Raw genomic sequence first — 20,929 nt, 5'->3', positions numbered from 1 at the left:
CAAACGCTAGGCTAAGTTTGTTCCTCCTGTTCATTGGATACGTGTTTGTTAATTTTACTGCTGCCAAACACGACTGTTTTGGTTGACTAGGTCACGCTAAGTCACGCTGACTAGGCTTCCAAGGTTCCTCGTGCGAGCGGTCTTCTATCCCGAGGAACTGGCGAGGAAAACTTTTCTGGGAGGCAAGTGAAGTGCGCACAAAGAGAAGCCTAGGAAGCTGGCGCTAGACCAGACGAGGGCAAACGCCGTTATTGGTATTGTAGCAGCGTCACCGTTATGAGTGTCAGATAGCTACCGTGTTATCAACACGTGCCGACTTTCGTTGTTCTTGTGAGGGTGCTGGCGCTTTGTACCGAGATGTTGTGGGAGGATGTTTCAGAGCAATAAATATATTTCCTCTCTTGGCCTTTGTGCGCGTTTGTTGCCTTCATCAGTATGTTTGCCATCTCTATTTTCAAGCTAATTGTGCTGTGAAAGCAGTTGATATGCCTTACACAGTGTATGACTTCAATTGATAGAAGTTTGGAATGCTACTTTTCAGGCTACACTTGCAAGAAAACGATCGATAGCCGGTCCTCGCTCCCACGCAAGCCGGCATTCCTGTACTCTGCCCGCGGGCTTTCACATGCTCTAATTGGCGCCCTCGAGAGGGTTCTGTGTGACGTTTTGACGGTTTTTTGGGCGAGGGGCTTCCGCTATACCCTCAACATCTGACCTCTCCTCTTGGGCACGTTTACTCAAGTTCCGCGCGAACTATGACGTTGTTTCAAGTGAAATGTTCACTGTTGTGATCGGCAGGATGATACATCCACACCAAAGTTTCAGTTTGCATGCAGTTGCATACGACAGTCCCTTTAAAGGTGCCGCGACCGTGATAGGCGGCCAAAAGGTTTCTAAATAACATGCTTGCCCTTGTTGTGCGCCGTCTTGGACGTCTTTCGACCACGGTAATTAGTACACGGTTGTGTACATGAGGCCTCTGTTCACCACTTCCAAGTTTCACCTCTAAAAAAGTTTCACATTGCCTTATATTCTGCTCTGTACTTTAAAATAACGTAGGAATTGCCGCACAGAGCTTTTGTTTTAACAGGATTATTCTAGATATCATGAGCTTGTTAATGACGGTGTAAGATTAGCGCGGTGAACAGCCTCAAATCATCCTCATTTTTAACCGTGTCTGTGTGTCGTGCAGACGTCTCTGTGCCACCTTGCCTCCTTGTATGCAGAGATTATTACTGATAGCCATACTAATAAACAAAATAAATGTGTATTCACTTCGCTTCCCTATCAACAACAGTAATTCTAAGAGCTCATACGTGTATTTATTCAGTTTATTATCAGCCATATTTTGAACATAAGCTGTTTGCTTCAAGAACTCCTTCGAACATTTACTTATTCTACTCGGTCGTCTTTTACGCGTATGTTCCGTATATTTTATGCTGTGCTGTATTCCGTTTGTACAGTATAACTAGGGCTTTCCTCATCGGCGGGTTCAGTCGTCTCGTAATATTTGTCCGTAGTTTCTCTTGTCTCAACAGTAGTAGGAACGCGTTGCTCGTCGGCGGGTTCAGTCGTCTCGTAATATTTGTCCGTAGTTTCTCTGGTCTCAACAGTAGTAGGAACGCGTTCCTCGTCGGCGGGCTCAGTCGTCTCGTAATATTTGTCCGTAGTTTCTCTTGTCTCAAAAGTAGTAGGAACGCGTTCCTCGTCGGCGGGTTCAGTCGTCTGGTAATATTTGTCCGTAGTTTCTCTTGTCTCAACAGTAGTAGGAACGCGTTCCTCGTCGGCGGGTTCAGTCGTCTCGTAATATTTGTCCGTAGTTTCTCTTGTCTCAACAGTAGTAGGAACGCGTTGCTCGTCGGCGGGTTCAGTCGTCTCGTAATATTTGTCCGTAGTTTCTCTCGTCTCAACAGTAGTAGGAACGCGTTCCTCGTCGGCGGGTTCAGTCGTCTCGTAATATTTGTCCGTAGTTTCTCTCGTCTCAACAGTAGTAGGAACGCGTTCCTCGTCGGCGGGTTCAGTCGTCTCGTAATATTTGTCCGTAGTTTCTCTTGTCTCAACAGTAGTAGGAACGCGTTCCTCGTCGGCAGGTTCAGTCGTCTCGTAATATTTGTCCGTAGTTTCTCTTGTCTCAACAGTAGTAGGAACGCGTTCCTCGTCGGCGGGCTCAGTCGTCTCGTAATATTTGTCCGTAGTTTCTCTTGTCTCAAAAGTAGTAGGAACGCGTTCCTCGTCGGCGGGTTCAGTCGTCTGGTAATATTTGTCCGTAGTTTCTCTTGTCTCAACAGTAGTAGGAACGCGTTCCTCGTCGGCGGGTTCAGTCGTCTGGTAATATTTGTCCGTAGTTTCTCTTGTCTCAAAAGTAGTAGGAACGCGTTCCTCGTCGGCGGGTTCAGTCGTCTGGTAATATTTGTCCGTAGTTTCTCTTGTCTCAACAGTAGTAGGAACGCGTTCCTCGTCGGTGGGTTCAGTCGTCTCGTAATATTTGTCCGTAGTTTCACTTGTCTCTACAGTAGTAGGAACGCGTTTGTCGTCAGCGGGTTCAGTCGTCTCGTAATATTTTTCCGTAGTTTCTCTTGTCTCTACAGTAGTAGGAAAGCGTTCGTCCTCGGCGGGTTCAGTCGTCTCATAATATTTTCCCGTAGTTTCTCCTGTCTCTACAGCAGTAGGAACGCGTTCGCCACCGGCGGCTTCAGTCGTCTCGTAATATTTGTCCGCAGGATGCGGAAGCTGTTTCACGCAGTTTCCGTTGTAGCACACACCGTGGCGCAGCAATCCTAGCTGAAAAGAAAGAACCATACGTCCTATAACCTGTGCGAGGAAAATGTAACAGAAAGACATGATCGTATGATAGATGATCGTACTCAGGAGTGACACTCAGTTTCTATCGGGCTCTTCCCAGTAAAAAAAAAAGGAATGAATCCAATTGGAATTTTGAATTGGTACTAAGGACTCAACTGGACCAACACGAAAGCTAATTCGATTTTTTAATTGCAACTGGATGTCCAGTTGGAAATTTTAAAACCAATTGGGAAGTCCAACTAGCTCCTTGGACTCCAGTTGGACAGCCAATTGGAAGGTCAAGGTCCAATTGGAAGCTGAAATTGGAATCAACTAGACCAATACAAAAACCAATGGAGACCAACTGGGCACTTCAGTTCCAACTGCGCTGCCCAATTGGACTTCATAAACCCAATTCCAACTCCAGCCGTCTTCCTGGCTATACTTTGAAAGCGATAAAACCCCCGTGCCGGGGAACAAGTCAACAGACGACACAACACACAGGCACAGACTGACGAACGGGGGTTTTATCGCTTTTAAAGTATGCTGTACCGAACAGCCCAATTTTTAACCATTTTCCTGGCTATATTTGTTGTACACTGCTCAGTCAATGTCGAACTGGATAAGCAATTAGACGCTGGAGTCAGATATGGTTCATGCTAATTGAACTGAGATTCCTATACTCATACTTCAGAAGGAATAAATCTTGTCTGTCACATTACATGTTTCAATTGACCCCCAATTTGACAAATTGGGCCGTAGTTACTTTGTAATAATTAACTAAGGTTTAATTTCCTAAGTTCGAATTGGGCACACCATCATTGCGAACTGGAAATCCAAATGGCACTCCCAGTTGTTTTTCAAATTTTAAACTGTCATCGGGTAAACGTTTCATACATGTTGCGGATACGCGGGGATGGTGATTCAAAATATATAATTAAACAAACTAGTTTCTGCATCACAAAACACCCAGATATTCGTCATCAATTAAAATCAACCCTCCGAATATCAATCCTCCGAAGAAAAAACGGCCGCCATGTTCTAAGTGATATCCAGCTGATATATTGCAGCCATCCTTTTTTGTTCATTTCGTAATACCAATTCTTGACCTAGTGCAGACACAATGTACTTGAAAATACCGCAATAATCAATTAGGCGTATATTAGCAAAAACAATTTATTTTGATCTTGTTCACATGTCATGATCGCTGCTGTTTACGAAACTGTGGTGTAAAGCGGCTGGCTGCAGGGCTGCTACTGTCATTTTTGAATCCGCGAGCAACCAACGGCCATGAGAGACGCGGTGACATCTCAGCCGCGTAATGCAGTGCATTCGTGATAAATGACTACCCCTAAATACTAACCGTGTGCTCGTAAACTTTAGTATCTATGCCGTCGTCGACGTTATACCAGGCGCCCACAGCTCCCCATAGAGCCCATAGTTTGAGATAATTCAGGCAACACTGGACATACGACCAATGAAAATGCGTCGTGATGCCTAGCAGCCAACCAATCAGGAACCTCTCAGTTTAGATCGGCTTTCGGCCGGCCCTGGCTGCCATTGACTTCTACTGGTTTTCATACCTGGCGCCCGTTATTCCAAAATAACTAAGACATTTTTGATAGGCGAAGTACATCTTTATTGATGCAACGTAAAAACTCAAATGTTTGACTCATATATTCACTGTGCGTACAGGACGTTTCGTTCCTTGAATAGACAGCAATCAAACCAAGTTCGAACTTGCAAAGCACACATACAGTCTACTTCTGGAGGCGAGCGAAGTCCACGAGTGCGTGCGTTTCACACATGAGCATCTTCTTCTCATTATGGCGATGCACCGTAGGTCACACAGTCACGGGAAATACTTTTGTCATTACGAACACTCTCTTCTCAGTCACTGTATTTGAAAATGCGACAGCGCTCGAAAGTGTTCCTCAGGCGTCAGCTCTCCAAGCATTCCAGTTCCGACCCGGCAAGAATGTCCGTAGGTTGACACTTTATCGGAGATCAGTACATGGCCAGAGTCACTATAGCTCATGAACAAACCCGCGCGTACACTTCCTCTTTGGTCGTTGTGTTCAACCGACATCGGCGAGACGCAGCGACCTTGCTTGGAGCTGCCCGCCTGGCCGACTGCCCAGACTGCCCGCGAAAAGTGAGCTGTCAGATATTTCGAAACTTTATCAACGAATCCCGGAGCGCGCATCCTCGTTTGGCCAATGGGCATCCGTCATGATGCCTGACGATGTAATACCACGTGACTGTGACGTGTTTTATTTTTCTACTGCCGCAAATGCAGGGAGCTGTGGAGGCCTGGTTATACTGACACGACAGACCCGGACGTCAGCTGCGGCTACCACCGCCCACCGATCCGGACTCATAGAGGTATGTTCGCTTCTGTCATTTCGTTGTTATAACTTATAAATCCAACCCAGTCGAAACGTTCTGACATTCGAGTATGATTTTGGTTTGTGACGCGTGTCATAAATGAAAATGACACACCGCACGTCACATTTGACTAGTCCGCTAAACTCAAACAGGAAATGCATTTGCGTGTACGCTTCGGGGTTCCGGTACGGCACATATTCAGGCAGAGTGCTTGTGCGTGCATTTTAATAATCGTCGTGTCCTTTTCTGTCGTGTTCTGTCTTTTGCCCAGCGCTTGGGATTTTAGACATTCCACAGATGACCATCGGGCCACACTGATGATTTTACAATGTGGAAATTACTTTACTTCCTCTCAAATCTATTTAGATTTCATATAGAGTCTTTGCACATGACAGTGCCTAAAACGTTTGCTAGAGGTAGATACTACTGAACATGAAGGCAGCACAAGCACTACAGCTATGTGTACAGATGTACAGTGAACATATGCTAATCCTGTTCATGCTTGTATATACTTTCAGGGCTTGAAGGGACACTCAAGCACTCCAGTGGAATAGGTGATACTGTACAAAAAGGTAAATACTATCGAATATGAGGGTAACAGCAGCACAGTATGCTTTGTTGGCAGCTCGACAGCCAAGCATGTACCCAAGCTCTAATTGCCGAATATGTTTTCAGGCCTTCAAGGGACACTGAAGCACTCTATTGATATGCCTGGTGGCACAGTTCAGCTCTCCATCGTTATGCTACTATACAGTCATTAAGTCTAGTCAAAAAAGGCAGTATAATAAATTCACATCTATTTTCCACCATCTCCTAGCGGTGTACTTGTGCATTGTACTATTCCTTCGTCGAGGCGACAACAAAGTGTGGACAGCAGTCAGTTGCATAGTCCACTTTTTTGTCAGTCGGCTCATATCCGATAAACACTTGCTTCGAGTTGGGTTTGCCAATTAGCTTACCATTTGGGTTTATTTTAATGACGAGTAAGGCACCAGTCAGTAAATCACGAGTTGCCAGTTATTCCTCACTAGGACAAAAATAGCTTTCTAATCGTTGCATCCAAAGGCTGCATAAAACCCACTGGATTGATCTAGGAGGACCAGTTGGTGCCAATTGGTGCAAATGGTCTGGTTACCTGGAACCCATTGTATCGACCTGGAAGGCCAGTTGGTGCAAACTGGTCCAAATGGTTCGGATGGCTAAAACCCATTATATCGAGCTGGGAGGCCAGTTGGCACCAACTGGTCCAAATGGTTCGGTTGGCTAGAACCCATTGGATCGAGCTGGGAGGCCAGTTGGTGCCAAATGGTCCAAATGGTTCGGTTGGCTTGAACCCATTGGATCGAGCTGGGAGGCCAGTTGGCACCAACTGGTCCAAATGGTTCGGTTGGCTAGAACCCATTGGATCGAGCTGGGAGGCCAGTTCGTGCCAACTGGTCCAAATGGTTCGGTTGGCTAGAACCCATTGGCTCGAGCTGGGAGGCAAGTTGGCACCAACTGGTCCAAATGGTTCGGTTGGCTAGAACCCATTGGATCGAGCTGGGAGGCCAGTATGTTTTCAATTGGTAAGTGTTCGTATGCCAGTCAATTGCAATGGGGGCGCCAGTTGGATCCAGTTGGATGAGACCAATGGGTAGTCGAAAACACAAGTGGAACCAACTGAGCACAACCAGTTGGTACCAATTCAGAATTTTCCAACTGGACCCATTCATTTTTTCGACTGGGTTGCAGTAACCCAGTTGAGAGCAGAGCGTCGAACCTATATGTTTTCCGGTTCGTTTCGGATTCGGATCGGGTACAAAGGTTCGGTTTTGGTTCAGCTCTAGAGTTCACGTATAGTGGTTCGATTAACCGGTTCAGAGGTTGTAAACCCATTTGGAACCGGTTCGAGGTTCTAATGTGCTACAAAATTATATGTAACCACTAAAAATGATACAAGATCTTTTACTTCCGTTTTCTATGCATTTATTTCTGCAATCTAGGCAGGCAGACCGCTGGAATTCATACATCACCCCTCATCACACACCAACCCGAACCGAACCGGTAACCAAAGTTTTTAGATCGGTTCGGTTCCAGTTCAGGTCCAAGATGGCGCGAGTAATTATGGTTCAGTTCCGGTTAATTCCAGCTAAAAATAACAGTTAATTCCGGTTTTCGTTTAGGTTTGGTTCGACGTTCTGGTTGAGATTCTGTTACGTAGAGACATAGACACAAGTAAAAGGCAAGGATAAGAGCTTACAGGGACAAGAAGCACACATCTCAACTTAGTTTTTCTTCTTAGTACACGTGTAAGAACGTGAAGAAACAGCAAGTGATGATGGGACAGAAAATAGTTGGTGGGTAACTCAACTCACAGGTGCGCGAAAACAGACGTCAAGAAAACGCACTCGAGGCAGCACATTCTAAAAACTGTCAAAAGGCACTCCTCCCCAAGTTAGTTTCTGTAGTCTCTAGGTACATTATGTATTTCATTTCACTTCGTTATAAGCACCATCCAACTCCTACATGCATAGCTTGGGATGTTGGGGATTGCATAGACCCGCTGTTTCAACTCTCAGTGTACAGGAGGCGCAGGTGCTTCTGAGGTCCAAAGATCATCGGGCAGACTCTGGATCACCGTAAGAGGACCATGCAGACTAAGCTGAAACTACGACATGACTGAGACGCCCTCTTATTGCTTCTGGCCTCAAATAAAAGTCTGGTGATTTGGTCCCAGTACCCTTGGCACTGTCCAATCGGAGGCGGTCGTCCCATATGGTTCCCCAAGTTTCTTTTTTTCCTTTTTTTACTTCGTTTAGTCAATTTAGTGTTAATTACTTCTAGTTTTTTTTTCTCCTTCGAAATGTGTTCTTAGTTATTCTTTCCCCTTGGTGTTGCATTAGTCTAATGGCAGTTGTCTAAATTTAAATTCGTTTTTTCTCTCTCTTTCTATTACTGTTCTTAGATATAAGTTATTACATTACCTTTCTCTCTTTTCACATTTCTCTTTCTTTATTTCTCTTAACTGGCTCACTTCTCCTCTCTCTGTTATTTTCCTTTCTTTCACTCTTCCTTGATGTTCCCCCGGTTACCATTGTAAGTCCGTTTAGTGGCACAGGATAACATGGCTTATCCCCTCCAATACTCCGTCAGTCTCTAACTATAGTACCTAGCTATAATATAGCTAGCATTCTCGAACCTGCGTGTGGTAAACGGGAAGAAGCATGCTGCCATCCCAGACAACCATCAACGTCCCGAGGACATCCATGTTTTGTCATAACGTCCAGATCCATGATGGATGTCCAGCTGACATTCCAGGGATATCCAAAAATATCCATAAATTTCCTACATTCATCCAGGGGTGACGTTGCAAGAGGGACGTCCCCTGGATGTCCTGTAGATATATATTTCGGACGTGTCGTGAAGTTGACAACGAGGCTAACAGTTTCAAGGTGTAGTGCATTCTGGTCACAGCTAATATTAACTACATGCCTCAAATTACATAATGTAACTTTTTGTTGCCCAATATTAGCAGCTATGTTCAGTTTGGATTGGCGTGGTGCGAGAAATATTACTCCAGCTTCATTTATTCAGTACCTCCATAAATTAATGTGCATATAATTGCGACAGTATCAAATCGGAATACACGATAGGTTCGCTGGAATCAAAGAGCAAGAAATGTTGCCTGCTGTCCACCGCTGAGCGTCGTCTGCTACACTAACTGCACCGCCGCGACCAAGGCAGAAAGCGCCATGGATATCGACAATGACGCCCACATTCATCATCATCATCCGCTCGCCTGTGCCGGCGTGCTTTCTCCAGTGGCTCTTTCCGTTGTGCTGTTCCAAGGTGGGCTATTAAATGTGCACGAAGTTGCTGTGATGCCGAAAGTTAAGGGTAAAAGGTGTGTGTACATGAAGGCACTATACGGGCTGAAAAAAAAAAGGCTCCATGCGATTTCGGCTGACGCCCTGAATACGCTACGCGAGCAACACGAGTGTCGTGCGTCTTGTTCATGGGATCTAGATCAAGATCTTCGTGTACATGTTGGTTGAAAGTGATGAGAATTGTGTTCTCAGCATTTCCCTCCAGTCAGCCACCCGTCGCCGAGGAGATTGAGGAAACTTATTCGTCGACGTCAGAGAGTGCTGAACAACAACTTGATCGTGAGATGATGAATGGCGTCCGAACAGTTTGCTTAAAACACAAAGTACTCAATGTGATTTCCAAGGCAGAGGAGAATCGAGCCTGGCTGTACATGGTACGTTCACGCCAAATGTAAATGAAAAACCGCATATTTTGACTTCTTTGAGGAAGTGGGCCGTTGAGTGTATAGCATATATGCTTTACATTAAGCATATGCTATCAGTGCCATATCAACCCGAATGATATCGTTCTCGCTCGTGACTTGGTGGGAACGGGAGGCGTACGCCTTTTTTGTACCACTTATCAATTGCATAATTGATACAAAAAAGGCCACGCCTCCGGTTTTCAACAAATCAGGGGCGGGAACGCTGTCATTCGGGATTAGCAGGCTATGAGGTAAAGTTCGTTTTTAAGAGTGTGCTGGTAACAATCTTGTGTCAGATTTACTTCAGTCTGCTCAAGACAAATTATTGTTGATATAACATTGTAATCATATTTTGAGCCGATATTCTGTGAATAGTGGATTGAAATTTTTGACAAAATTCAGTTGGAGCCTGTCCAGGCAAGGGAGCGTGCTATCAAGCGCGAAGGTTGTACCGTAAAAGTTGATTTGAAAAATTCCTTTGTTACACTCTAAAGACAGAACTTCACCACATAACACGCTCTGCGCCAACCATGACCACGAACGATAGGGCTAGCCTCCGATTTCAAGAGAGAGGAGGGCGTACGCCTTTTTGTGTCAATTATCATATATCCAAATTGACACAAAAAGGCGTACGTACCGCTCTGTCCTCGAATCAGAAGCGACAACCCTATCATTCGTAGCAATGGTTGGCGCAGAGCGTGCTACGCGGGGAAGAGATGTTTTACGAGAGCGGAAGGGAATATGTCTACCAAGACATGGCAAACATAAAATGAAACTCAACAGTGTCCACCCTGTGTTCCTTTCTACTGTGCTTTTTTGTGTGAAATTTTTGATATGGAGTATTGTTACACGTACCAATAAAAGAGACAATGCTATCTTGGACTGTAGAGTTTTAGAGAAGCAAATGACGTAGGGTACCGTCATGGGGTGGTGATTTTCCTACAATCTTACAAATGAACTTCACCGCATAGCACGCATCTAGCCAACCATCATCTCGAACGATATCGTTATCTACCCTGATTTGTTGAAAACGGGAAGCGTACGCCTTTTCTGTGACAATTATGAACATCATAAGTGTCACAAAAAGGCGTACGCCTCCCGTTTTCAACGAATCAGGGCAGATAACGATATCATGTGAGAATATGGCTGGCTAGGAGCGTGCTATGCGGCGAAGATCCTTTTTAAGAGAGTATATCTGTAAATGTGTTCTTATATGCTCACATAATTTCAACTTCTTTTTTTGTTTTAGCAAGCTGTGATAAACAAGCTATAGTTCATTCTGCACTATGTTACAGTTACTTCATTGAAGTGCTCATTATGATTACAATCTCTAAGAACTTTATTTATTTATTTATTTATTCATGTAAGCACAAGCTGTGATATTTACTCACTTCCATGAAGTTTATAGAAGTATGTCACAAGGCTATAGTGACATTCCAAGGAATGTGATGTCATGTGTCTTCTGAATAAATTTGACTACATTCGTTAAAGACTTTTGGTGTGTCTTGTACTACCAGATATATTGCGAAACATATATTGCAGACATTACAACATTATACACAGAAACATGATTGTCTGGGAGTATTCCGATTGGCAATTGTGCATTGTTTCAGGATAAGTGAGCTCGTGTATATAAGGAGTGTAATACTAGAGCATACTTCCTCGAATAACTGACCACCCTAGGTGTAGTTCAGTGGAGCCAGCATGTAATTCGGCAACATACATAGCTTGATAGTCACTGTAAATCACATTTGTGAGGGTGGGCTAGGATGACCGTACAACATCCTTGAAGCGTCACTAAGGACATCCACTGGACTGACCTGGGACATCTATGGATGCAACTTTGGCAGTAAATTTGACGTCCACGAGACGTCATAGGGATTTTTGTGGACATCCCTAGGATGTCCAGATGTCCCAAAACGAACGTCCACAGGATGTTCCTGGAACGTTGGTGGTTGTCTGGGATGTCGGATGACCGCACGATGATACGCGCACGTGTGTTCTAGAACAAACTCTACGCTCTTGTGATTTCAGATTTTGTATTAGCGGCAATTTAAACGAAGTGTGATATTCTTGTTTGTTTGTGCTTTTCTAGAAACACTAACCTTGAAACGCCAACTCGTGGCTCCCCGAATTCGTACGTTTATTTCTGTACATAAATGAGCGGGGGGAAATCGGATTTCCCATTCGAAATCGATATTCATAAACACCTGCCGAGTTTTGGTAAAAAATCAGTGTTGTACACCACAAATCGCACCCATTATTTCATTTGTCTGGCGACATAAAGCAACGCAGTACCACTCCTCAGTGTGAACGTTAACATCAATACGAAACCGCTTCCCTGACGCAGTGCCGCTTTCTACCCAGGCAGAAATCAGGACTGGTTCCCGAATGGTCCCCAAGTGGTTCCATTTGCAGTTGAATGGTCCCAGATGGGTCCCCAAGTGGTATTAATGGTCCCACTCTGGCTTTAAGCGGGTTCCATTCTGGTCCCAGATGGGTCCCCAAGTGGCGTTAGTGGTCCCATTCTGCCTTTAAGCGGGTTCCATTCTGGACCCAGATGGGTCCCAAAGTGGTGCAGTGTTCCCACTCTGGCTTTAAGCGGGTTCCATTCTGGGCCCAGATGGGTGCCAAAGTGGTGTGTGGTTCCCACTCTGGCTTTAAGTGGGCTCCATTCTGGGCCAAGAAGGGTGCCAAAGTGGTTCCAGCAGATCCAGCCGGAGCCTCACAGGTACCATTTTGTTCCCAGAATGGTCACTTGAGACTCCAAGTTGGGCAGCTTCCCAGCTTCCCCCTTTGAGATTTCATCTTGTCCACACTTGCCATATATCCTTCTGGTTTTGTTTGATCTATTACTCTGATCTATTTTAGCACATGCATGATCTCTTTTTATTGCTGTTTATCCAGGTGCGCGCGTCTGCGATCAAATATATGCTGTATCCCTGTAACTCCAATTCGAGCACATATTCTCATCTGAAGGTGCATATAATAACGTATCAAGTACCAGAGAAAGGTAAAAAATACATCTTAACAACAACCAAAATTAAGCTAAATAACTAGAAGAAAGCCAACGAATAAAAGAAAAGGTAACTGCAGAGGCTGATGCAATGTGAAGACGCTACGGCGGCTACAAATTCAAACTTCAAACGGCGAGAGCCGAGAGGGAGAGGAGAGGGCGAGAGAGGCGAGAGTGGCAGGTCGCATGGCGGCATGGCAGTTAGAATTTCGACGCGTCGCAGCAAGTTTTGTCTTCAGTTGCCGTCGCAAGGATGGTGTATCTCCTGTGCATTATTTACGTGTGTTTTAGTGGGCTTTGTAAGACAATGCGATGACAATTGTTCCTTTGTCGATTTCCCGGAAGAGTTTTGACGCCAAGAAGACCTAAACGGCGTAGGGGCAAAACGCACTGTGAAACGCCAATCGGACTGCACGTCGCGAATGTTTGCAGGTATGAGTGATGACCGTGATGTTTTGATTACTATTAAATAGATGTTTCATTTTAGAAACTTAGGAGGAACTTGAAGAGAAACAGGATAAGAAGATTCCGAACGTACGGTGAAGAGGAAGGCGGTGTCGCGACCTGCATGGAAAACGAGTGTCATGTGTCATCTTCTCTAAGAAAATACAAGATGTGAGGTGGCCAACGAACGAAAGCTCACTGTGGTACGTGAGTGCATCGCGCAGTCAGGCATATGCTTTGTCAAGACACAGTGAGTGATCAGACTTATACTACGTAGTATGAAGATGTAGAGATGTATTGATTATTTCTTTCTGCTCAGTGTATGCTTTTAGCAGAATAAACGGTATTTACTTGAGCAATATGTGCATTTCTACGCATTATTTTCAGTCATGCATTCAGTGGTCCCGGCTGCTAAGTGGCCAGATCCCGGACCACTTAGCAGAGGGGACCACTGGATCAATTCCACTGGTTCCACTTTAAGTGGGACCATCGTGAAGCTGGTTCCACTTTCAACTGGTCCCAGTCACTAAGTGGGACACACTCAAAGTGGGACCTGTCCAACAAACCACTTTGAAGTGGTCCCACTCCAGAGTGGGACCATTCTGAAGTGGTTTAACGAACTGGTCCCACATGGGACCACTTGGCAAGTGGGACCAGAGTGGGACCATTACCAGGGTGGGACCAGAGTGGGACCATTACCAGAGTGGGGCCAGAGTGGGACCAGTTCGTTAAACCATTTTGAAATGGTCCCATTCCAGACTTCTGCCTGGGTAGTACGGATACAGGATGATGACGTTATATTGCGTAATGCGTACGACAGTATATTTCCCCCGTGTGTTGTACGCGTGCTACAGTCGATGCACTGTTGCTGTGGCATACACCAATACATTTCACTTACTTTTCCATGCGCTCGAAACTGCGATACTTAAAGATTTGTTTACGGAATGTAAAATACATTCTTGTTCATCATTTGGGTGTGGCAATATCCGTGAGTGATACATCTAGAGTAACCATTGTCCTAGTAGGCAAAATCTGAGCCCGATGAATAGCACGAGCACAAAGCTGTACGAAAATATGTGTGCAACGTTATTACATAATCGCGGCTGTTGAAATTGGGAACCTTGAGAATTACGTTTCTTCTGGGAAGATGGTTTCGATTTCGATGTACGTATATAATGCAAGATAAATTTATTTCGTCTCTTTTCTCTTGGTATACAACATCAAGTTTCCGTGCTCACTGGCATTGCATAGAAAACAATTATAGCTCCCGATCGCTATAATCATCACGCATATCATCAAGCAAAGTATGCCTAAAACGACTACAATAATTTGAGTAGACATATTACTTTTCTTTAGTATGCAGCTGTTCGAGGTGTTGCAGTACTCATAGACGTTTCCTACTTACAAGACAGGGCGTTCCGTCATCTTCGTATTCGTACTGATTCCGAGTCCACAGGCAGCGGTACTTGCAAGACAGCACACTTCCACTAACTTTCTGCATGAAGTAGGCAGAATGGGAAATATATACAGTGATCCTCAACAAGTCAATTATGAGCCCTCTGCACATATAAAAGTGGCCCTGAACCTTACGATTTGATTAAGTAATTGCGCACGGAATTTGAGAGTGACTGTCTAGTCTCTCACCACCAGCAGCATACTGCGAGAATCCCCACTAAGTGCTCATTTTGTTCTTCGCATCACTTTCCCTGGTGCACGTTCCCAATCACTATGTGCGGTAGTGAATGTAGGATGTGCGGTAGTTAATTACTTGTAATTAAACTACTGGCTAAACTATCGCATGTTAGTTAAAGTAGTTACTTTAAAAATGGTACGGTAGTTACAACTACTAGTTACACTTATTTTTTGTAGTTTACTCCAGTGGTTCTGTTACAGCGGACTACAACTACTTCGCATTTTCATTTAGCTTTCCGTGCGTTTCACGGCCTCCTTTCTTTGTGTTTATTAGCGACAACTCTGAGAATTTCTTCATCTTGCGCGTCACACGCTCGCACAAAATATTTGCACTGTGCGTCTGACGCATGCAGCGAAAGCTCATTCAACAGTGTCATTCCGGGAGAGAATTGCGTAACGCACTGATACGCTCAATAACAACAACAACTTTATTTTTGGCTTTGGAGAGTGGGGAGGTTCATCGCCACAGGCGATACTCTACCCCATCGTACCTTTGTGTGTACCATTGTGTAAACCCACGGGGAAATGATGCGTTCTTTTTGCCTTCCTGTTGCGAGTTACTGCGAGTAATGTACATTGTACAGCACAAAATAGCAGGGTTGTCGGCGGTACGTGAATTTTCTTTAGTAAAAATTGTATTTGGGCCCTTGCTCTGGCATTGGGAGAAGTACTTCAATGATTGTGGTTGCACAGTAATGCAGGCTTAATTTTTACTCCTGCTTGTTGCCGAGACCAGCCAACTTAAACGAAGACACGCCAACTTTGATCGTCGTGTAGACTAAAAAAAAAAAAGTAATACGCACCACTAGTCTCGACAAAATGTTTCTCTTGCACTTTTCCCTGTCTTGGGCTGTGGGGAGAGACAAATAGTTTTCTGATTACCAAAGTAGACCAGCATGTTGGATCGGTGCATGCGAAAAGGAATCACTTGTTAGGAATCTATTGCATATGCCTCATGCCACCTCATAGCGGCTATGAGGTGGCTATGAACATAATCTTAATTTTTATCAAATTTCTACGATATTGTTATACCTACATGAGCACTTGCACTAGGTACGCTAATGTGATGCGCAAGGCTTGGATGCGTTAAGAACGTTGCTTTAGGATAGGTTAAATTAGGCTACGATCATGGTTGTCTCACGTCGTAAAGACACGAATTATAAAAAAAGATAGGTAGAGTTATGTGTAGTAGGAAGTAATTTGATGGGAATAAGGTATGGTGACGTTGCCACTTGCAGTCTACAACAATAAATCGCTCATACGTGAGAGCTAATACGTATCTACAAAGGCATGTATAAGTAACTGAACGCTACAAATTAGAACTTGCATGAAGCCAGGGTATCTATAAGAATTCTTATACGGATTCTCTAGTTCAGCGCTTCGCATATTTCTGGTGTTGAAACATTTTGGAAGCACTACCGTCAGCTTAGGCGAGTTAAATGAGATTTATATTAACAGAATCTGACATTTGATAATCGTGGGATATTCCCACAGGTGGTATGCCTCTTCAGCACGACATAGAGTAGTTAAATTTTGCTCACCAATCACAAGGCAGGCGTTCAGCAGAAGGATACCAACAAGGTATGTCTTCATCTTGATCAGTGCAATTGGAACGAATTTGCTTCCACACACAATATATACGCCCCATTTACTGTCACATGCCACGGGCGACATTGCATCTTGAGGTCCTATCGGGCATCGTCGTTATCTCTTAAATGTATTTGTGTCTTTCGATGATATTTTTGCTCCAAGAGATGAATCATGAAAGATGACCCAACTAACAATAGCATTGTCTCGACCACATGGAGAATACAGCTCGTGTTGAAACAATTTCCATTGTTTCCGATAACTCCCCAGACCACTAAAAGACCACAAAGGCCACAGTGAATAGACGTGTTTGTTTTACAGCGTCATCACCCTCGCCGTGATCACGCATATGAATTTCGGAGATAAGGGATCTAGTAGAACGTGTTTATTCTGGAAGGGATGACTCCATGCAGAGATCACTGCCTGCTCACTCTCCGAACTGTTTGTTAGGCTGGCATAGTGCTTGACGTTGTGTGCGGTCACGCACCAAGGAAGAAGGGGAGGCGGCGCTAGTATGGTGAGCGAGAATGCGTGTTGTGCTGAACGGCGGACCTGCCGACGGTCGGCCGACGGACGTGCCGAAACGTGGCTACAGAGGGCTCAGCTCGCTGTGGCTTCTCGAGCCCTGTGGCCACGTACAACGAACATATGGAAGCACGCGATAGTACCCGCCACGATGGAAACTGTAGCAGGACACCGGAAATACACAGGAAAAGAGACATAAGCTCCGGCTGATGCGTCATGCACTGCGTATATGATTTTTCTGTTGAAATATGGGGTAGAGGTACCGCCTCAATGAATTTCTTGTCGTTTTCGCTGAGATTTGCTTCTGGCTGCCATTGATAAAACATATCGTTAGATGTTAATACACTCAGAGTATTTGAAATTGTCAGAAGCTAACATCTAAAACAACCTTTGACATCCTATTACGCAAAGTGAAGAACGCCATTTCCTTTTTTCTTTTCTTGATTCTTTTTATTTTTTTTATTTTTTTGCTGGTACCATGTAATCGTGCCGTAAAAAGGGTTAAGTGTGGCTCCCCAAACGTGTGTGTGCCGCGAACAACCTCGTTGAGGTAGTGATAGAGTGCATGCTATTCACAACAGGTCGCAAGGACACTCTGTCACTTTCTATATTAAAGAATTACAAGCCAAAGCTTTCAACTACATGAGCAGAGCAGGATTTGTATACGATATGTGGAACGTGAGGCGCCCATTTATGCACCACAGACGGCGTATACCATCCTCGTCTAGCTTTACATGATGCTGAGTTACTCACGTAGTTCAAGGATAACTTGTAACATTCCACAGACAGGGTGTTCCACGAGAGGATGTCAGTAAATTCCCAAAAATAGTTTTTACTTCAAAAAATTATGAAACTACTTGAAATATACTCAAACAGAATTTTTGGCACAGATTGAGGCCGTTTATATACAGTCGTGTCACGCATTATTAGGCTAATTTTTTTAATTGACCTCGCGAATTAGCAGAGCAAAGGTATGATTCTTCTGCATGAATTAGGAAGCCTGTCGCCATGACACAGCAGCACGCCACATTCCAGTCAAAATAACGTTTTTCTTTTCTTTTTTTCACTACATTTCTGAAAAAAAAAAAAACTAAGCCCAAAATCTGCCAGTGAGCGAAGCGCGGTCGCTGATATTAGTGAGTTTTAGTATACCCTCGACAAGGTTACCATGCCTATCGGAACCAATCGCACTCGAGCGTGACTCAGAATCTTATCCACTTATTGGTTCCGGTTGATGCGGTTCAATGCAAGCCACCTTATCAACGGTCTGCTAAAACTCTCTGTTTACGTTTGCGGAACTGTTCCCAAGCAGCACAATGTACTGAAAGTCGAGTGCAATAGGAGTGGACGGTATGTGTCTTATCGATGTTCCTTAGTTTCACGAGTCTCTTCAAGGCATTCCACCTACCCGTCCACCCCTATTGCACCCGACTTTCAGTACATTTTGCTGCTTGGGTTCCATCCGTCCAAATACCCTGCCTCCTGTGCAAGAAGGAAACAAACCACACCGCAATCACGGATTTCGCCCTTATCAACAACAAACCGAGGAGTAGTCTTTGCGCGGTTCTTGAATCGCAAACTGAAGCAAGACGCTTATTTCTGCAGGAAATTTCGTCTTTCGGCAATTCACAAGATGAATATGAGATGCTCTGAGAAAGCACAATAGGAAGATTCTTCCTGCCTGCGTCGTGCATGCTATTAGGGATGCTTTCCCATCAGATGTCTATAAAGGCTTTGTACCTGCAGATAGACATGTGTAGAGTTCTTGCAGATACAGTAGCCCCACGACACCATACGTGCATGAGTGTGGAGCTACTTTATCTGCACCCACCCTGTATATACATTGATGCCAACAAATTTTCATTTCTTGCTTGTAGCGAGTTTTTCTAATTGATTTTTTCGTTTCAGTCACAGAATATTATAATTATTAGTTTGGATTATTATGATTATTATCTGGAGGTTAAGCAACCTTGGGGGCATATCTGTATTTGTATATTATGCTCGTGTCTTGTATACGTAGGGAGCAAATAAGATAATTTCCATCTGTGTAGTTCAGCTGAACTCTGTTTATGACCTTTCATATACTTGATATTGACCAGGTTTCCAAATGACAATTAATGTTTGAACCGAGATTCGGATTTAGCATTTAACTCTGTTTCCCTAAAAGGAGTACTTGTAACTGATTCATTATAATGTCACCACCTAACATTTGTAAAGAAAGACATGAATGTTGACTTCAAATATTCGCAACCCTTGATCTCGGTTCACAGTTAACCATTGCAGCATCGGAGCGGGCAATAGTACTCCAAAATGACTAAGCAATTTATTATGCAGTAACAGGCACTCTCTATTTTCGCAATTCTATTTCACATGAAATATACTGACACCTTTCCACACACACAGTGAAGCCACTCAATAACCAAACTAGCCCGAAGAGTCTCTGTGAATGGGAATGACTGTACCCATGTACCCGTAGGTTCTGTGTTACTGAGTTTGAGGTGTATTTTTATATATCTATAAGTAATTTTGACAGCCGTGCAACTAGAAACTGGCTTCAGTATACGCAACAGACATGTCAGAACATTTCTTTGAAATATAATATAAGAGCAGAAGCGACATTTTGTTACAACTCAAACTATATATATATATATATATATATATATATATATATATATTTTGTTCAGCAATTTAGGAGACAGAGTAGGACTCTCTGCCCTTTGATGTTTTAACGTACCTGATAGAGTTGTAAAACCTGGAACAAAACAAGAGAAATATAAACAGTTTTTTCGTTCCCTTTTGAGTTTAACAAGCAAGTTATATTTTACTATTTGTGTGCTTTTGTATTCTCTGTTAATGGAAAGAGTACAGGAATAATAATGAGAGAGAGATAACTTTTCTTCAAGTGTGCTACTTGTGACAAAAGAAATACACAAAGGAAGCTGTACAAAAACAGCAAATCTCTGCCGACTAAAATTTTAGATATGTGGATATTATGACGTCATATAGTTTCCGTGCAATAGTAGGACTACCAGACACTTTTCACTGGTGGCAGGGTGCAGAGGCTCTTTGAAGTTATGATCTGTGGATACAAACAGATTTGGCATGTTGACAAGGTCGGTATAGCACATCAACATAGATGAGGGGCAAACACAGTACACAGCATGATGGCTGCAAACTTCCAATTGAAGATTTATTCAACAGAACAAGATACGGAAAGTGAAATGACTGTTGTGTCTGAAATAGGGGGACTTGGCAAAGTTAGGACCATGATGTGGTAGCCTAGCATGGCTCACTGTAGCTGCGACACACTTTGAAGTATTGCAGTACTGGGGCTTCACCGACACTGAACTTTCGCTGTTTCACTGGGCATTCAGATGTATAGGATGCATCTCTAGAAAATTAATTCGTGTTTCTTAGACATAATTATACCTCAACAGGGAAGTATTACTGCACCCCTCAAAGATGCTAGTAGTTCTCATCGGCTAGCTAACTAGTAGTTTCTTCTCCCACTGTTGATGTCATACTAATGTTCTGCACCTGTCCAAAGACTCCAAAAACGTCACAAAGTCTACAACATGTAAGAAACCTAGTGGTTCCACCTGTGGACTTGGCAGAATTTATGGAGTGGGGAATGATGTATTCACTCGTCCACGTCATGTCCTTTCATGTGTCTTTGTGTCAACATGCAAGGAATGCAAAAAAAATTAACACCTGGAGACAGTTTCACCCCTATTCTACCTCTTGAGCAATCATACAGCTGTAGCTGCACTCTTAAAAATGAACTTCGCCACATAGCACGCTCCTAGCCAACCATCATCCCGAATGACAACGTTCTCGCCCTAGATTTGTTGAAAACGGGAGGAGGAGCCTATTTTGTGCCGTGCATAATGGGCACAAAATAGGCTCCTCCTCCCGTTTTCAGCAAATCAGGGGCGAGAACGTTGTCATTCGAGATGATGGTTGGCTAGGAGCGTGCTATGCGGTGAAGTTCATTTCTAAGAGTGTGGTAGAAGCAAGAAGGGAGGACGAAGCCACAGCCAGGAAAGCTGTCACCCCTTGCCAATATGGATAATCATTTTTTGCATACCTGCTTTCAGCTATTTCTGTCATGATAACTTGAGTGTCCGGATCACAAAAAAGGAGTAGTAAGAAAGAAATGCAGAGCATGTTGAGCATTAATCCTCAATACATTTCTTACATACAGACTTCATAGTGGTCGTAGAGAC

The 20,929-nt window shown here is 43.9% G+C and overlaps 1 protein-coding gene across 1 annotated transcript; it reads right to left on the bottom strand.

The window, feature by feature from the left end:
• Positions 1-1,317: 1,317 nt before the first annotated feature.
• On the bottom strand, positions 1,318-16,244 carry LOC135373481 (mucin-2-like). Its single transcript, XM_064606665.1, has 4 exons — positions 16,133-16,244; positions 15,395-15,441; positions 14,305-14,394; positions 1,318-2,781 (listed from the first exon to the last, which is right to left on the bottom strand). The coding sequence occupies exons 1-4, from the start codon at positions 16,182-16,184 to the stop codon at positions 1,435-1,437; spliced, it is 1,536 nt and encodes a 511-aa protein (XP_064462735.1). The 5' UTR covers positions 16,185-16,244; the 3' UTR covers positions 1,318-1,434.
• Positions 16,245-20,929: the final 4,685 nt, after the last annotated feature.

This window comes from Ornithodoros turicata, unplaced genomic scaffold (assembly GCF_037126465.1).
Source record: "Ornithodoros turicata isolate Travis unplaced genomic scaffold, ASM3712646v1 Chromosome25, whole genome shotgun sequence".
Lineage (NCBI taxonomy): Eukaryota > Metazoa > Arthropoda > Arachnida > Ixodida > Argasidae > Ornithodoros > Ornithodoros turicata.
Note: the sequence above shows the minus strand (reverse complement) of the source record. Positions and strands in the feature narration are given on the sequence as shown.

Excerpts from the sequence above, each read along its gene's own strand:
- LOC135373481 (XM_064606665.1), bottom strand. The coding sequence starts at position 16,184 with ATGAAGACATACCTTGTTGGTATCCTTCTGCTGAACGCCTGCCTTGTG. Across the intron at positions 15,442-16,132 it reads GAACGCCTGCCTTGTGATTG|CCCAAGACAGGGAAAAGTGC; the intron begins GTGAGCAAAATT and ends CTCTCCCCACAG. Across the intron at positions 14,395-15,394 it reads ACATTTTGTCGAGACTAGTG|AAAGTTAGTGGAAGTGTGCT; the intron begins GTGCGTATTACT and ends TACTTCATGCAG.